General features: G+C 29.1%; 1 protein-coding gene across 1 annotated transcript; it reads right to left on the bottom strand.

Moving 5' to 3' along the window:
• Positions 1–3,480: 3,480 nt before the first annotated feature.
• On the bottom strand, positions 3,481–15,848 carry LOC115877976 (protein O-mannosyl-transferase TMTC3-like). Its single transcript, XM_030894327.1, has 4 exons — positions 15,777–15,848; positions 9,560–9,659; positions 8,447–8,562; positions 3,481–3,891 (listed from the first exon to the last, which is right to left on the bottom strand). The coding sequence occupies exons 1-4, from the start codon at positions 15,846–15,848 to the stop codon at positions 3,481–3,483; spliced, it is 699 nt and encodes a 232-aa protein (XP_030750187.1).
• Positions 15,849–18,498: the final 2,650 nt, after the last annotated feature.

Genomic DNA, 18,498 nt, shown 5'->3' with positions numbered 1-18,498 from the left:
GAGGGTGAGCGTGTGCAGAGTAATGGGGAAAATAGGCAGAAGAACGACAAAACCGCAAATTAAGGGAGCAATCTGTGTAATTACAGCTAGCGGGACGTCGGCAATTTTGTTTCTAGATTAGGGAGTTTTGAGCATACACGATATAAACTTACTTTTGTATCTAAATTAGAGCCAGTTTAATGGCATGCATGATTACATCTATTATATAGTAATCAAGATTAAATTAACTGAATAGACGTGAACACAGAGAGGATATATTTGAAGGTATAAATTTAGAAAAAGAAACATTATGAGATTTCTCTAGTATATGAATTTATCGATATTAGCTCCAACATAAATACGACCTTAGAGTTCTGTGAAAGCCTATATTCCTTAGTTTGGTCTCATTTCTATAATTTCTACGAAAATTTCTGAAGCGTGGTTCTCTTTAGGCGTAGTACATTTTTAGAGGTCTTATTTTTGTTTACCAGTTTGTCTATTAGAGTTCTAAAAAGCAATCATATGTGTCTTTTTCCAACCATAAAAACTCAAATCAGATTTTTGAAGTAGCTATCGACCTGTTTTACTGTGACATATTCAGGTTTATTGTGGTTCTCTTTCCTCTTATGATTTTTTGGTTTTGATAATTTCTTCTTCTGTGTCCATACACAATTTTTCAAATGATAATTTTGTATGGACACAGTAATCAAGAAGATTGAACAGCTTGTAAAATGCAGCTTATTTAAATATTATCTATTTAAATAGGAGTACTCGAGCGAATTTTCGCTCGAGTGATCCCATCACTACTTTTAAGCACAAACAGTTTTTTTAAGAACTAACTTTTCGAGTTTTTGTATTGCATTTCTTGAAATTGTGTGTTGAAAATATGCCGAAGCATTTCGAAGCAAAGAGCTTGTAGCTTCCCTGTTTTTTTTACTATTTTGAATGAGTTCGTGACAATAAAGGTCCTTTATTACCCTTGACTGCAGTTAGAGTAAGTTTGATTGATAAGCACATTATACCACTTTCAAAGTTAGTTTTTATTAAATTCTGTGATTATTATTTTGTGCATTAATAGCACCCTCTTACTTGTTATTACCACTTATGGCGTTGTAAGATGTAATAAATAACCCATAATAACGTTTATAATAATCTTCAAAATGCACTAGTTTTTGCCAATATGTAATAAGTAAAATAAGCTATAAAACAAATACATCAATTAATCACTAAAATATTACTTATTAAATTAAAAATTAAACGTAAAATTCTTTAAAAATGATATAATAAATACTGTTGTTTGTCAATTTTAAATTAAGATTCATCTCATAAATCCATCACAATCTGGCAGCGCTGTCGCCATCGTTTGTCACTCAAAATTGATCACATGCATCGAAAATTGTTTTGTGATTACTCATAAGTATTATATTCCTTCCTTTATTCTTTTCATATTACTAGAGTAAATAATTTATTCGTATTGCGTTGTTGAAATTTTAAAGTTATATACCAATTAAAATCGGGTCAAAGGCTCTTTCCGGTTCTTAACCAAATTGCCCTAGAAAACAAATTTATAAACGAGCTTTTGATAAATCGCGAATGTCGTAACAGTTTGGGCTGATGCCAAAAGGTCGTTAAAGAATTTATGCGTCATTTATTTGTAAGGTCTATAACTCAATTGTTCCGATAATATTGGAGCTGTTATTGATTTGATTGTATGTGAACAGACTGACCGTTATATGCGATGAACGCTATAAAATATTACAGTCATATTTTTACATAATTATACTTATTTAACTGAAATTACCAAACCAATACCAAATGTTTAAGTAGGGGCTAATTACAATAATTAATAAAAATACAATTGACAAATAACACAAAACTTGCATAAGACTTAAGATAATCTAAATTACATTTAGACTATGTTAAGTTTTGTGGATCATAGGTTTTGTAATAAAAATTTTAAGAAATTAATATACAGGGTGGTACGGATTGTAATCGTGAAACTTCGGCAATATATTCTGCAGAAAAAAAGTAAAATTTCGCATACGGAGATACGACTTCTAGAAGTTTTATTTTTTAAGTATTTTTCCAATTAATAACAGTAATAAGTAATATAAGGACTAATATGAATATTTGGATAAAAATTGGTGTACGGGTGATTTTCTTTACATGATAAACTCGATTTCGGTGTTAGTTGAGATTAATTTTAAAAAACGCTACCTACATATTTTTTACTTTTCGCGTCCGTACCATATAAAATAATATACATTTCCTCCGCCATTTTTTAGGTAAAAAGATCTCTTGACAAAAGTTCTACAAGAAACCGTTTTCAAGATATGTAGTAACGAAACAGAAATAATCAAAACATGTCAAATTGGCAAAAAATAAAATGGGCACTAGAGAGTTATTAGACTGAAATAATAAATTTTGAAATGTTTTTCTGTCAAAGGTTCAAGAGGAATTGTTTAATCATAAATTTTTCTAGAAAATTTATTATTAATTTAAATTAATAAACGTTTCCAAATTCATAATTTCAGTCAAATAACAATGAAGTCAAATCTTTTTTTTTTGCCTATGTTGACATGTGTTGATTTGGATTCTAAATATTTTGTAAATTAATGTCAATAGCGGTTTTACCAAGAGAGCTATTTAAGTAAAAAACGGCGGAAATTTCACCGTTTTTCTTTCTAACTAGCGTAATATAGATACAGACAAAAGTTATTACTCTTCAAAACAGTTAAAAAAACATGTAGGTGCCGCTACAAGTAGGAGTCGTATTGATATCGAAATAAAATTTGTCATGTCAAAAACCACCCAGACACCAATTTTTCATCCAAATATCGACGTTAGTTCAGAAATTAGTTTGGAAAACCGAAATAAAAAATGAAACTTCTTCACCCTAGGCATGTATCTCGAAACAAATCGTTTTAAGACATAAATTTATAGAAACATTTTTACTTCTTTTTTAGCAAATAAAAAACACTAAACCACTGACTAGCTAATCAAAATTTACTTTTACACTGCACGCGCGTTTTGCTAATCATGTTAGCATCAGCAGATGTGATTATAAACTCAACTCAGTTTATAATCATCTGCTGATAATGCTAACATGGCTAGCGAAATTCTAAAAAGTGTCCAGTGTAAAAGTAAAAAGTGTTTTGGTGTATATTGTGTTTTAGTGACTTTATTTTGCTAATGTAACACCAAACGTTCCAACCCTCAACATGTCTTCTTTATTTTATGTGAATAGGCCACCCAACCCTAATATAGTTCTAACTAACCCTGTATATTTTCTTTAATTTACCAACTATTTATTTACTTTTAGTATAATTTTTGGAACGTTAGTACTGGGAAAAATAAAATAATTTGCTTAAATTTTTGCAAATGAAAATGTAAATATCAAGATCATATGCCACGTTACATTACTAATTCACACCATAACTAAATAACATAAAAACTAGTTAAAGAGTTCTACTTACTATAATCAATACGACACTTTGCTGCTTATTTTTCGTTTTTGAACGCTACCCATACCAAGGCTGCAATAAAGAAATACGTGCTAAGCGTTGCCATATTTCGCATGTCGGTAAAGGACTCCACCAGCGGAACTGTTCCCCCCATCGTCCAATCGCAGCACAGATCGCAGGGAAAGAGCATCAGCCAGAAGTTCACGCCGATCAAATAATGATAAGTGAGCTGGCGCGTTGTGGTTGGTGCCACCGATGCCGGATTATCAAAACGCGTAAACACTGGCAACTGGGAGCCCATAATTTGCAGCCGGCCTAAGAGCAGTATAAACGTAGTGACAGCCATGGCGGCCAAGCGTTTGGTAGGTCCGTTCGATTTGGGAAAATGATAACTGGATTTTGTGCTTAACGCTGCCTTGACGAATTCCTTTACGTGATTAGGCCTAATCTAAAAACAAACAATATTTAGAAAAAGGAAAAAAATTAACTTAAAGCTTCCTAGGTCAGGAAAAATACTTATCCGTCTTAATCTGTCTTAATTTACCAAAGCGGTCCTCATAATGGGGCAGTTGCCGAATTTGGCAGATGTGTATTTTCCTTGACCTGGCAAGCCATAGAATTAAGGGGGTAATTCTTGCACCTATTCTAAGAGGAAAACTTCATATGAAAGTATGTCCTAACCATTTTAATTTCCGATACAGGGTGGTAAAACTTTCTAAAAAACCTTTTTTTCATAATAACTCTGATTTTATTATAGATACCTTTATGAAACTTGATGCACGTCTTCTGTACCCTCAAAAATACCTTCTATACAATAAATTTTGATGTAAGAAGAATTTATTTCAACGAGTGCCATCCATACGGGTTTTATATTGAATATTTTGGTGAAAAAAGTGATTTCTCTTAAAATAGAAATTATTTTCAAAATGTCCATTCATTTCTAAACATTTTTTATCTCTTGATTTTTTAGTCCGAGGTATAGTTTTTGCTTAAAAAATTAAAAGTCAGTTCCACTTCAGTAGTCAAATCGCTGAAAACTGATTTAGTGACTGCTGTGTGGAAATTATTGCTGCATCGGCTGGAAGGAAACTAAGAAATAAAACAATTTTTTGTAGATCAAAATAAGCATTTCGATGCATGGAAGGCGTGTATCAAATATATCATCAGAGTTATTTGGAAAAAAAATAGAAAATTTTACCACCCTGTGTCTGAAAAGTTAAGATGTTTAAGAAATATATTTTTTTCTAAGAAACTTAAGTCAAGAATCACCAAGAATCACCTCCTTAAATATTAACATGTCATTAAGGAACACCCTGTATATTGAGTGAAATTTGTTATATTAAGTACCCCAAGATGGTTATTTCTTAAACAAGAAAAGATTAAAACTAAACAAAGGAAATTCATATTGATAAAACGTCTCACAACTTTATTTAAAATATTTTTTTGTTTACAAAATGTATTAATTTCATCTTAAATAAAATCGCCAGTTCAATATTTTTTACATAGTTATTTCTTGTGTGTGTTGTTTTCAAATCGTATCAAAAACTGAAATTATTTATGAAAGAAGAAGAAGAATGTAGATAAGCAGGATTATTTTTATCAGCAACATAGGCCATTCAGCAGTTTATATTAATATGCACTACATTTAATTAATTTGGTATGTTTAGTAGCATGGAGTACCTATGGAAGAAATTTAATCAAATTTAAATCAAATCTAGAATGCCACTTTATCTAAAGAATTAAACTGCAACCAGACCAATGTGTACTACCAGTCACGACCTATGCATGCAAAACCTGGACACTTCAAACGAACATTATAAGGAAACTGCAGGTCGCACATCGCTCAATGGGACAAAATATGCTGGAAATATCCAAGAAGGACCGTAAAAGAATAGTGTGGATACGACAAAAGACCCAGGTAATAGATGTCATCCACAGAATCAAATCCCTCAAGTGGCAATAGGTAGGACACCTGGCAAGAAGGACGGACTACAGAGGGACCACAAAAATTACAGCATGATACCCACAAGGAACTAAGAGACCTAAAAAAAACCAAACTTGAGATGGGACCATGATATTAGGAAATTAGCAGGGATAACTTGGGCCTGCATAGCTAACAAGAGATGACAATGGGTCCAAGTACAAAGTAAGTATATAAATATGTGAGTGAAGAAAGCTACACCGTAATTGGAATGGAATAAGGAGGTACTTAATGCTACAAGGTGTGACAGTTTTCGCAAATTGGAGAAGTGAGACCTTAGCAGGGATAACTTGGGCCTGCATAGCTAACAAGAGATGACAATGGGTCCAAGTACAAAGTAAGTATATAAATATGTGAGTGAAGAAAGCTAAACCGTAATTGGAATGGAATAAGGATGTACTTAATGCTACAAGGTGTGACAGTTTTCGCAAATTGGAGAAGTGAGACCTTTTAATTAAAACTTTATGAGTGAATTTATATTGAGCTGGTATAAGCACGTTAATAATGTCTGTTCTGCTTCGATTAAATGCAGAAATGAGATCGCCACTGAAAATATGTCTTTTTAATGCCCTTCTTAATCCCTCTTAATGTAAAATTGCTACAAAGCTTTAAAAAATAAATCGCAAATATAAATTCTTTGTTTAAGTGATCTAACATTTACTATTACTGTTTCCTTCAACTTGAACAACAAGCTTTTAAATTAAAAAAATAGTGTATATTTTCTTAAGTTTAATAAATATGATTAACGTATTTACTGACATCATTAAGTTTATTCCATTTTCAAACACAAGTTTTTTTAATGAAATTATCTTCAAAAACTCGTTTAGAAGACAGAGAATCATAAAAAAAAATACTTAACTTAAAATGACAAAAAATCTTTCTTTATGGGGCGATAAAATCAGAAACAAAATTGGATAATAAAATCGAACCTAAATCCAACATACTTTAAAAGAAAAAATTCCCTGCTTTTTATAAGAAAGACTTAAGAGAAGATATTTTATATAGCAAAATAAGATTGAATATCCAAAAGCGTACAATTTTTTTGTGCCAAAATATTAACATAATTTTTATTTAATTTATTCTACATTTTCAAATTCATGGTTATCATGCAAAATCCGATTACGCTATTATTTTTATTGTATAAGCATTGACGAAATAAGATGGCGGCCTTATGAGCGATTTCGTGGCTCAAAACCTGTCCGATGTGTAGCTAGCGTAACCATTCACCTTGTCCGATATTTAGTTTTACTTCTGCGCGCTGATAGTTGTTTACAGCGCAGCGGTTAAAACTGTAAACTATACTGTAGTTTTGCTTTTCGTCGACAGACTGAGTGGTTGCCGGGTATGTTGCCAGAACTGCTGATAAATCCGTAGATTTGCGGATTTTGGGTACAGTACGTTAATAATACGGATTTTCTATCATTAAACAATTTAATATAATATTATATGATTAAACAAAGAACGGCGTCAGAGTTGGCTTGGAAATGAAGATCGCTGCTATTTCATATGTAAAATATTTTGGTAAATGTCAATAATGGTCATTTTCAAGCCAACTAAACAACTTTTTTTGATCATACGACATATTCAGTACCTATAAAATTTTTTTTTATTTTTGTTGTTTATTCTATGTTTAACATGAATAAATTTTCAATACATAGATGCGGATTTTTCATCCAAAGATATTTTCGTGAAACTTATTACAGATATTACACATTTCAATACGGCAACACTGTCGCTTTCAGAGCCACACCGTCTTCTAATGCCTTCGCCGGCCGAATTAGAGAAAATAAGTGTTTTATGCGTTGACTGTAGAAGGATTAATTGTCTCCACCATCTATGTATGTATGTATCTCTCCACCGTACATCAATCGAGACAGTAAGGGGAAATCAAATGAGCTTTGTCACGAATTCGCCCATCCAGGCTGCGTATATTCCAAATTCTTAAATCAACGGTAAAGTAGTAAAAATAGTAAATATTAACTCCATTAAATATAATTCAAAATATTTTATATATTTTTGAAATATCTATCCAAAAATCCAATATGGATGTTCCTTTACACTGCAAGAAAATCTACAAAATAAAATAGTTATTTTTTGTAAACACTTCTGGCGTTAAACCTAAACGGGAAACTGTTTGTCAGAAGTAATGTTTACAGTTATGTTTGCAGTGCAGTGCGATAAATTAAAAATATATTTTTTTATACCAACAATTGTGTCACACTTCAAAAAAAACATCGAAAACTGTTTATGATATAAACAAAAATACCTGTTAGAAAAAATCTATATTTTAGTGATGCCAATTAACAGAGTATTAAAACGAAAATATTTACACAAAATCCAACAAAATTGTGCGTGTACAGTTTAAAAGCTACTACCAATATGTTGTTTTGTGCATTTATAACTATTTTAATTTATAGTTTACATTACAGAGAGTTAAACATTATCCCACAGAAAGAATAAAAATTTGAAAAAATGAATTAGGACATCATCAATAAGTTTGTTTGTATAAGTAAATTATTAAGTAATATAAATTATTGTCCATATTTATTTATATCGAACTGGTTATATGAAACTAAATATACTAAATAACAGGAAGTGACTCCGCTGGCGCTGCTGGCGCGGCTTCCAAAAATTCGGAAGCACGGATGCCGGCTCCGGAAATAAATATGGCAACAACTTACCCCAGAGCTAAAAAAAATAGACTAGTAAAAACCAAACCAATCCCACCAAATAGCTAACCTAACCAACGTAATCAACCCCACCAAATAACCAACTTAACCAACGCCACCAAATAGTCAATCTAACCCCACCAAAAATAGTGAAACCAATGCAATTCGTATTTTGAGTGTTATTAAATATTTACAGTTTTTTTTTAAATAGAAACAGCTGTAAAAAAATAAAAAAGTTTTGGTCCGGCGTGGGATTTGAACGTGCGTTCTTTCAGCCGTCAATGAAACCGGATCCGGCAAATATTAAGGGAACCGGCTCCGGCAGCGGAGTCACTTTCTAAATAAAAACGTACCTTTTGAACTACGAAAATTTCGTAAGCTGCACATACTCCAGCAACTGTTATTCCTTGTTCTTTACAAAGCATAGCCGTTGCCGTAGCAATCATAGACAAACATAAATACTTCCAGCCTGTAAAAGGAAAAAATGATATCACTTTTTTAAATATTAAATACTACTGTTAATAATAATAAACAATTATCAATACTAGTATGTCTTTTATACACTTAAGGGATAAAAATTAAATGTATTGTATATTTTGCAGATTATATTTTAAGTATGAATTAAGTAACTTCAATTACGGAGATTTTTGAAAAAAAAAGTATACCTTAAATACGTATTAGTTTCACTTTACTAGAATATTTTTACAATTTTAATTTTTATACATATAAAATATAATGTCATAATAAACAATTTTTAATACATTTATGTAAATTTGATATGACAATACGTTTAAAAATGCAAACTACTTATTTAAAGTAATCAATTTCATATAATTTAATAATAAAGGGTGTATATAAATAAAAAACGCACTACTAAAAGATATAAATAAAATTAGAATAAAGTAATTGAAAGTATTTTAACTCTGGAATAAAAAACTTAGGTTTACATAATTTATGAAGTCCTGATACACATATTCTATAGCATATAATATTTTTTAAATAATTTTCCAGCAAATATTTTTTTTAAATGTACCCTTATTCATTCTACGGTAAATATATTTTTTATTCACACGTCACAAAAGTATTAGTTTATGTCAAGTGATTGAAAATATAAAAAAGTCATTTAAAGTAAAGCACTTTCACGCCTAAGCATAAAAGTACAAAAATATATTATTAAACTGACATAAAGTGTCAAATTCAACGAGCGTAACCAAAGTTTCTCGGTATATAATTAATGGCGAGGTATTACTTTTATTTTTTTATTTTTTATTTTTATTATATGGAACGTTTAAAATTGTTTAAAAATCATTTGTTACGTTTGAAAAAAATAGCATGTTCTATTCGGAGTAAAAATGACTTTTTGTGTCTCGCCTGTTATGCCGGACGTACAGCTTTGTCGGCGCCGCAAGAAATATCATTTTTACTCCTAATAAAACAATATATTATTATGTGATACTTTCACTTACCTGTATATTTCTTATATTTTGTTGCCTTTGAATAAAAGATAAAAGCAGCGAGAAAGAAAACCGATGAGAGAGTTTCTGCTCTGCCGACTACTCCTGTTACCTAAAAAAAATATTTTAGGTGCCCTGTCAACTATATTTTAATGAGATAAAATTACATGTTTTTATTAATGCTATATCTATAAAATTTAAACAAATACATATACAGCAATTGAGCATATATAGAGTATTGTAGCTAAACGATTAGATTTTTACAAATTGTAAGTTTTGGGTATGTTGAAGGACTGTTACAGCTACAATTTAAAAATATTTTTACAAGATACAGAGTGTCCCAAGAAAGTAAAAAATATTATAGTTGTATTTTTTTAAACGGAATACTCTGTAAAGTATTTCATTTTCAGATTCTACGATTGAAATGAAGGTAAATTTGATTAAGGTTTATCACACTTAAACCTTACCGTTTTTGAAATATTTTCAATTTTATGAAATTGCAGTAAAAGTTTTAATGCTTCATTTCTTCAAGGGTATCGAAGTTTTTAAGACTAAATATTTACTGAAGTTTATTTATTGATCAGATATTGTTTTGCAATAATAAAAATATTACTACTTCATACAGCGTGTCAAAAAAATTATTTTAAATAATTTCTAGCTTTTTTTAAAGCATTAATAGGCAATAACTTCTTTAATTTAAATGGAACATCCTGTATATTTTAAGAGAATCGGATGCACAATTTAATTGTCTATCAAATTTTATGGTAACATTTTTTACTATCTCTTCAAGTTTTTGTAGAAAATGCATTATCTTATATGTAATTTAGACCTCATTTATTACTATACCCTTGGAATATTGACATTTTAGATTATTTTTAAAGATGTAACAAATTTTCAAAGAGTACAGATGCTAATATTGTCGATATTAGTTCGCTTATTTAAAAAAAAATGTTTAAATATTTTTAGTTAAATTCGATCAATTAATATGATCCCAGTATTCAAACTGCATTCATTGACTGTTTATGTTGATTAGTAATAGTAAAAAACTGAATTTTGTATGTGTATTAGACAGTGTGGTAAGAAGACGTAACAATTTATAAATTTTATTTAATTTTTTGACGAATGCTTACAACACAGGCACGTTCATTTTGATAACTTATTATTGTATTGATTTCTGAGCCAAATCCACATTTATTTAGAATAATTTATTAATTAAAACAAGTAAGGATGTATTTAACTAATTTTTGGGCGGAAATAATGGTGGTATATTTATAATTAGTAATAATTATTGGTACACTCTTTTACAAAGATTTAAATAGTTTTCTTTTTGTAAACAAATGAGCTGGCAATATTATTATTTTTACCACCATGTACATTTTATACATATGTTGCTTTAAAAAAAATCGAAAATTTCAATATTCCATGGGTATAATAGTGATAAATGAAGTCTAAATTATAAGAAAATGCATTTTCTACGAAAACTTGAAAAGATAGGTAAAAATGGTATAACACAATTTGATAGACAATTAAATTGTGCATCTGATTCACGTAACATATACAAAGTGTTCCATTTAAATTAAACAAGTTATTGCCATTTAACGCTAGTAATTATTTAATATAAATTTTTGGACACTCCGCAGGAAATGCGGAGAAATAAAGCTTTAAATTTTTTAATGCAATTTCACAAAACAGAAAATATTTCAAAAACGGTAAGGTTGTAATGTTAAGTGTGATAAACCTTAATCAAATTTACGTTTAGTTCAATCGTAGAATCTAAAAATAAAATATTATAGGGTGGCTCATTTAAAAAACACAACTAAAATATTTTTTACTTGAACCACTCTGTATCTTGTAAAATTATTTTTAAATTGTAGCTCTAAGAGTCCTTCAACGAACCGAAAACTTATAATTAGTAAAAATCTAATCGTTTAGCTACAATACTCCGTGTCGTATGTTGTGAACTGGTATACATTTGAAAAAATACATTTGCATTTTGAATTCTATTTGAAATATATTTAAGTTTGTCATAAATATTCTACACGTGGATAAATGTATTTGAGAACCTTCTATAAAAATATAAAATATTAGTTTCAATAACTATACTGCTGTAAATTTATTTTCTAGGTGCTATATGCAACTATATTTTTCATGTTATGACCTATCTTTTATTATTGATTTACTGCATACGGTGGCAGAGAAATACACAAAAAGAATTTCAAAAAACGTGCCTAAAATATTACATCCTTTTGTAAGAATTCCATTCTGCGTGAGTAAGTGCGGAATCGATTCAATCTAATTTATAGATAGACCTCTTTACCCGACTAAAGTACTAATTTTATTTCAATTTCAGTTTGTCTTTCTAAACTAAAACAATAAAGAACTAACTAAAATGTATTTGTGGTTTTTCTATTTCCGGTTGTAAAGACAATAGAGGTAACCTTTCTATAAACCTCAAATTAGATCTAACTTGACAACAACAATACGAATAGAGTATAAAGTAAGAAAAAGGTCTCCAGGTAAGAGAACAAAACCCTTATTTTCTGTCGCTTCTACTATATTTTTAAAGACGAGTTCCAGGGCAATCATTCTTTTAGTAATCAATTGTTGGTATAGGTTCTATTGATAAAAATATACCGTGTGTTGCATCGCCGACCTGGACATAGGAATCCCATGTAAATTTAAAAACGATGAATAAGTTTTCCCCATTTTATTCTACAGAAAAATTTATTAGGATTTTTTTTAAAGAACTCCTTAAGAGTCTATTACCCGGTACTTTCGGGTCGCTCTGAGGGGTCGGGTAAAGCGGGTGTGTGGCCGAAGGAAATATATATTTATATATAATATTATATTTCAAAAATGTGCCTAAGGCTTAGCCCGATCCTGTCATGTTAGGCCACATCCAAAATTCCAAACACACGTGCTTTGATTAAGTTTTGCTGAGCTTCAGCATTTGCCATAAAATAGCGAGCAATTTGTTACAAAACCATCTAAATTATATATCACTGTAATCACAAAACTTCAATCTATTTCCATATTGTAACGGAATTTTAAATTATGTCTTTACTTTCGAGAAAATTTAGTCCAAACATAAGAAATATTTTGTTGATGTTTGACTATCAAAATCTTAAAAATTAAAGAAGTTGTCGAAAAATGTGCTACAATACGAATATAGTATAATCCTTTATCTTTAATTTCCTTCTTCATTTGTGTAAACTAATTAATCACTTTTACATAAAACGTTAAATGCCAAACGCTTATTTTCGAACTTTTTCGGACTAATGAAATGGACTCTTAAAATGAAGTAAATTATTCATTTTGCATGGTTTATACGAATTCGTTCTTGAGATATGAGTGATACAAAAATACTAAATTTTGCAAAAATAATACGGTCCTGATCAAATAAATATAACAATCACAAGTTATATCACAATATGATAAATCCATTGTAACTTTCCTCTACAGAGATCTGTCTAGCATATTCTCAGTTATATTCCCTATGAAAAGTTACAAAAAGTCAACTGTAAATATAGATTCGTAGATAAGTAAACACATTGCCCCAAAAAAGAAACTTTATTTATTAAACACTAAAAAATTCACAAAATTAAGTATTTTATAACATGAAAAAATGGCGAATTTTTCCCTACGTTCTTCACCCCCGACCAATAATTCTTGGTCTTTTTCGTCATTTTATATTTACAGTTTTTAATAACTATTCGCGTTGGAATTATTCTTCACTTACATTTATAATCTTCAATATCTGGTCTGGCATATATGGGAAATGTACCGAAAATAAATCCCTTACAGCTTGTACACTTTTTCGTCCATAATACCACTAAACCATTTTTTTTTTCTTTAGTGGTGTTATTCATATTTACAAATTATATTCAGCACGTATAAAGTCAATATGATATGAACATTTTTTTAAAAATGATGTTTTAAAATTATTTTTGGCAAAAATAAAGTCAATTTGACATTAGAAGATTGAATTGGAAGGTAGCATGTTTGATATTCTAATCAGGACCGTATTATTTTTTTGATAAATTCAGTATTTTTGTATCTGTCATAACTCAAGAACGAATTAGCATTCAAAACGAGCAATTTGCTTCATTTTAAGGAGTTCTTAAAAAAAGTTTTAAATATTTTTTGTGTAAAATAAAATGGGGAAAACTTATTCATCGTTTTTAAAATTTACATTGGATTTCCTATGTCCCAGTCGGAGATACAACAGACTGTATAGGGTGATTCACGGCGAAAGCAGCGAAGCACGATCTTCATCTTACAGCTATCGCTGACGCACCTTTTTTTTCGACCATACGGTGTTCATTTTTGAAAACTAGTTTCATATCTCATAATGTTTTTTTATTATTACATGCATCTCTAATAGATTTCGAGTTAAAAAAAAAATAAACGTGTAAAATTGACAGAAACATGATCCTGAGTAATAATCGGTAAAATAATAAATTGAGCATATTTAAAGTTCAGATTTTAGTTATATGTTAAGAAAAGTTGATATATTCTATGTGTCTAAAGCAAACAATTAGATATCACAGAGGGAGGAAAAGAAATTCCGTTTCTTATAAAACAGCTGCAATGTGCGTTGTTTTAAATTAAACCATATTCGTCGGCTTTATGACGAAAAGGCGACGATTTTTGCTACTTTTCAGGAGAGCAATTTAAAGAAAATCACTTACTTTATTTGGTCAATAAATGTAAAGTCTTTAATTTTTTAATAGTGTTTTTGTATTAACACTTAAACGGAGACATTGATGAAACGTTCTGAAGATAAATTGTGCGTAAATTCTAATAAATAATTTCTTTTAGTTGTTTAATAGAATAGGCCTTTTTGTTATAATAATAATAAATTTATTTCCGAACGAATAGTATACATACGCCCATATAAAATAAATTTAAAAATGATGGTAAAGTGTTCTTAATAAGGAAAAAAAATACAATATTCACATCTTGTAAATACATACAAGAAAATATAATATACATACAGAAAAAATCTGAAAATCACCAAAAAATCAGGAATTTATTCGCGTTGGATTAGATCAACTGAAAACAAAGACAATTTTCATTCCAGAAGCAAAGACAATAATCAATTAAAATACACTTATCTAGCTTATTTTAATAACATTGTTTTTTATACAAAAATACATTTTTTTAATTAATATATTTTTAGTAATTATTCAGTTAATTGAGGGCATTAATACAAGGCATTTAAACTCACGGTCCATTTAATAAAAACCAAACTAAACAAAAACAAAAGATGTTTCTTCATTCGTGTCTTTTTGATACAAATAACTGTGGACTAACAGTTTCTGTTTTCCCTGTTCAATGATAACAAATTCGACTTCCATTCTACGTGTTTATGCAGGATGATGATAGGCACAATAAATAAAATATTCCAAAAATTAACAGGGATGACAATGCCAATGACCTGACAGTGATAATAAGATAAAAATTATTGTATTTTTAGGGCAAGTTTTTGGTTCGCTAAAATGTTCTTAGGGGAATTATAATTTCGGGAATTTTTCCATCAGGGCAATTTTCGTTTCGTTGTTTTGCTGTCGATCAATCCAAATTTTCAAAAAAAAATCCTGTTCAAATCATCGGTTCTCCATAAATGTCTAACGTGCCATCACCGTGAATCACCCTATATACTCGTATCACACTTAATAATAGGATTTAAAACACAATTAGACATTTTCTAGGCGCTCTGAAATCTAGACGTATTAAATGACAATTTATTACTAATTTCTTTCTTTTTAGCCAATTTTCGCGAGACTAGTGGATCATTACAAATTAGTTAAGGGTCATCAGAAAAATATATCAAGAGAAAACACCACATAATTTTATATTACAGAACAAGTATGTATATCTTAAATCAGCGCAGAAATAAATACACTGACAGAGAAAATATAACTTTAGCAACTTATCGAGTGTTAAATGTTAACCAATAAAAAATGTACCGTTAAAAGTATAAAAATACAAAAAGACTGTTAAGCCTTTGCCAAGTTCTCGAAACGGATATATTTTTGGGAACGTACAATAATTCTTCTTAAGGGCTTTTGTCTATATTTTTCTTTTATGTTGAATTTTGTATTACTGAATTTTAGAAGGGACTGTCTTAGGAATGGCATTTTTCTTTTTAACATTAATTTTATTTTATTATCGCTAAACGTCTTAAAGCAGGCGACTTTCCCTAAAACTAAATAACTATACTTACTGCTTCTGTGTGTATTGGATGTACCGCAAAAAGCATTGCTGATATAAAACTGGACAATTTGGGTAAGAACATTGTACACATTCTGAAACAAACAAAAATATATTAGTATAATAAAATGCAGTAATTAATAATATAGAGATATTATAAAAAAATAAAAATATATCACAGCTAAACCAAATTTAGCAAATTTAAAAATATTCATTATTTATTGTTAAACTTTGTTTAATATTATACTCTAATTTTGAATTTATCATTTTTTGGTTCTATATTTTTTACCAAATTTATTAATTAAAAACAGAAAATTGTCTGAAATCCGGTATATATTTTTTACAAATTAATATCTTTTCTTGTGTGTTCACTTATTTTATAATAATGAGAAGATGTGAAAGAACCATCATATTTAAGTGGATATGGAAATAGAAGTTCGCTAATCATTAATCAATTTTATATAAAGAAACACCTCACCACTCACCTCACATTTTATTACAATTATTTGTAATAAAATTTTGAATAATTTTCTAAAAGTTTATATTTTAAAAAAAAATTGGTATATATAATTTCGGATGCAGAGCAAAAACACTCGCAGTGTTCAATATTTATATACGTTTACACTTAAACACTGCTGAGCTCTTTAAAATTTTATATAACATAATTAAATATAAATATGATTTAGAAAACATCTCTAAATTAATTAAATCCAGGTAATGTTTTTTTTTAAATTACTCTGGATTCCCATTAATTTTATGAAAAAATCCTTTTGAAAAGATGAAAGAAATGTTAGCCTAACCATCTTATCCTGGTCTTAATAATCCCTCGCCTCTTCAATAAAGTTGACTTCTAGTTAAAAAACTCTCGTAGATTTATGGCTTTATTATTAATTAAAGCCAAAAGTTCTTTAAAAATAATTAATTGATAATTAAACTTTTGCCCCACAGCTCAGGCGACAAAGATTAATGAATGCTAAGTAGAAATTTGTAAATAATTATGCTTAAGCATTGGGACACTTTTTAATTATTTTCTGATGGGTTATTATCAATAAGAAAACATCTTATAAAAAGAGCAAAACGACAAAATTCTATATATTAATTCAAATATAGTTTTTCTACTACTCAGAAAAAAGATAGCCTGCTCAATAATTAATATTCTTGAAGTTATTTGGAAAATATCCTATATTATACAGGATGAGTCTTTAAAAAGCTACTGTGAACCACGAAAAACACAAATTTTTCTGCGGAAATGCGTAATTTCCAAATTTCGCACTTTAGAATAACTGAAATCTGCCATAAAAAAAGACATTTTGCGTTTTATTTTTAATATTTTTCTAAACACAAAAATTTTCCTGCGGAAATAAGCTGTTTTCATTTTGTAAGGAAATTTATTAAACTTTAGAATAGCTGAAATAAGTTATATAAAAAATAAATATATTTTTGCCTTTTAGAAGCATTCACGAATTGAGGAAAATAAAAAATTTCCTGTGGAAATAAACAGTATCCAGGAAATTTAATAGACTTTAGAATAGCTGAAATCAGTTATATGAATAATAAATATATTTTTGCCTTTAAGAACCGTTTACAAACTCAGGAAAATAACAAATTTCCTGCGGAAATGCTTGATTTTCATTTTCCATTTGTTCCTTATTATATTATGGGGTCTTGTAAAGTATAAGCACCCACGAATTTAGCAATTTTTTTTGGCAGAAAGTCCTATGCTTATAGAACAGTTTAAAAGAAAAAAATCCTTGGATGAAGCACTTTTGAACCAAAAAAATCATTTAAAAGTGTCTAAAATGCTAACCAATTTAATATTTTTGCAAAATCACAGTTAATTATTAAAATATACAAGAAAACTGCATGATCCAATGATTTTTTGTTTTGAATCAGCCCTATTTACGTAAAGCTTTAATAAAAAACAAGAATAACTGCAACATTCCGAGGTACTTATAGTTTACAAGAACTTATATTATCTATTCTACAAGAATTGTTATTCCTCCGAAAATGTTTTACCCCACCCAGCACCCCTACTCGCTTCCGGGTCCCGTAAGCTTCTAAACTGAAAAATGTATGAAAAACAAAGTGCACAAAATGACATTGACACATTTCCGCAGGAATATTTTCGTATTTCTTTGCTCCTAAAGACTCGTATAAAACAAATATAAGTTCATTTTTCATGTAACTGATTTCGGCTATTCTAAAGTCAAAACATTTTTTTAAGTAAAATAAAAAAAAATTCCGCAGCCACTTTTTTGTGTTTTTATGTTTAGAAAAATATCTAAAACATACCTGGAAGACTAGTTTTGATGTAACAGATTTCGGTTATACTAAAGTCCGAAAAATGAAAATGACGCATTTCCGCAGGAAAATTTTTGTATATTTGTACTCCTAACGCCTTCTAGAACGCATATATAAAGTCATTTTTTATATAGCAGATTTCAGCTAAACGAAAGTTAAGCGGCAAATATTTTTAGGGGTTGTATATTCTAACCCCAGAAATACGTCTATGAAGTTTTTTTCGCAAAAAAAATAAAATTTGGATTTTTTTTTTAATTTTTAGTTAAAAAACTTAATATCTTTATGATATGGAAACATAGGTAGTAGGATTTACAAAAAAAACTAGAAAAGTTACACTGGTTCTCAAAATATAAGCGAAAAATATTTTTTTTCGAATTTTTTTAAAGTAAAATAGTTCGGTTTATTTGAAAAATGGCAAAGAGAAAATATGTTTC

Source organism: Sitophilus oryzae, unplaced genomic scaffold, assembly GCF_002938485.1.
Source record: "Sitophilus oryzae breed Bouriz unplaced genomic scaffold, Soryzae_2.0 scaffold_1499_pilon_pilon, whole genome shotgun sequence".
NCBI classification, from domain to species: Eukaryota; Metazoa; Arthropoda; class Insecta; order Coleoptera; family Curculionidae; genus Sitophilus; species Sitophilus oryzae.
This window is presented reverse-complemented; position numbering and strand designations above follow the sequence as displayed.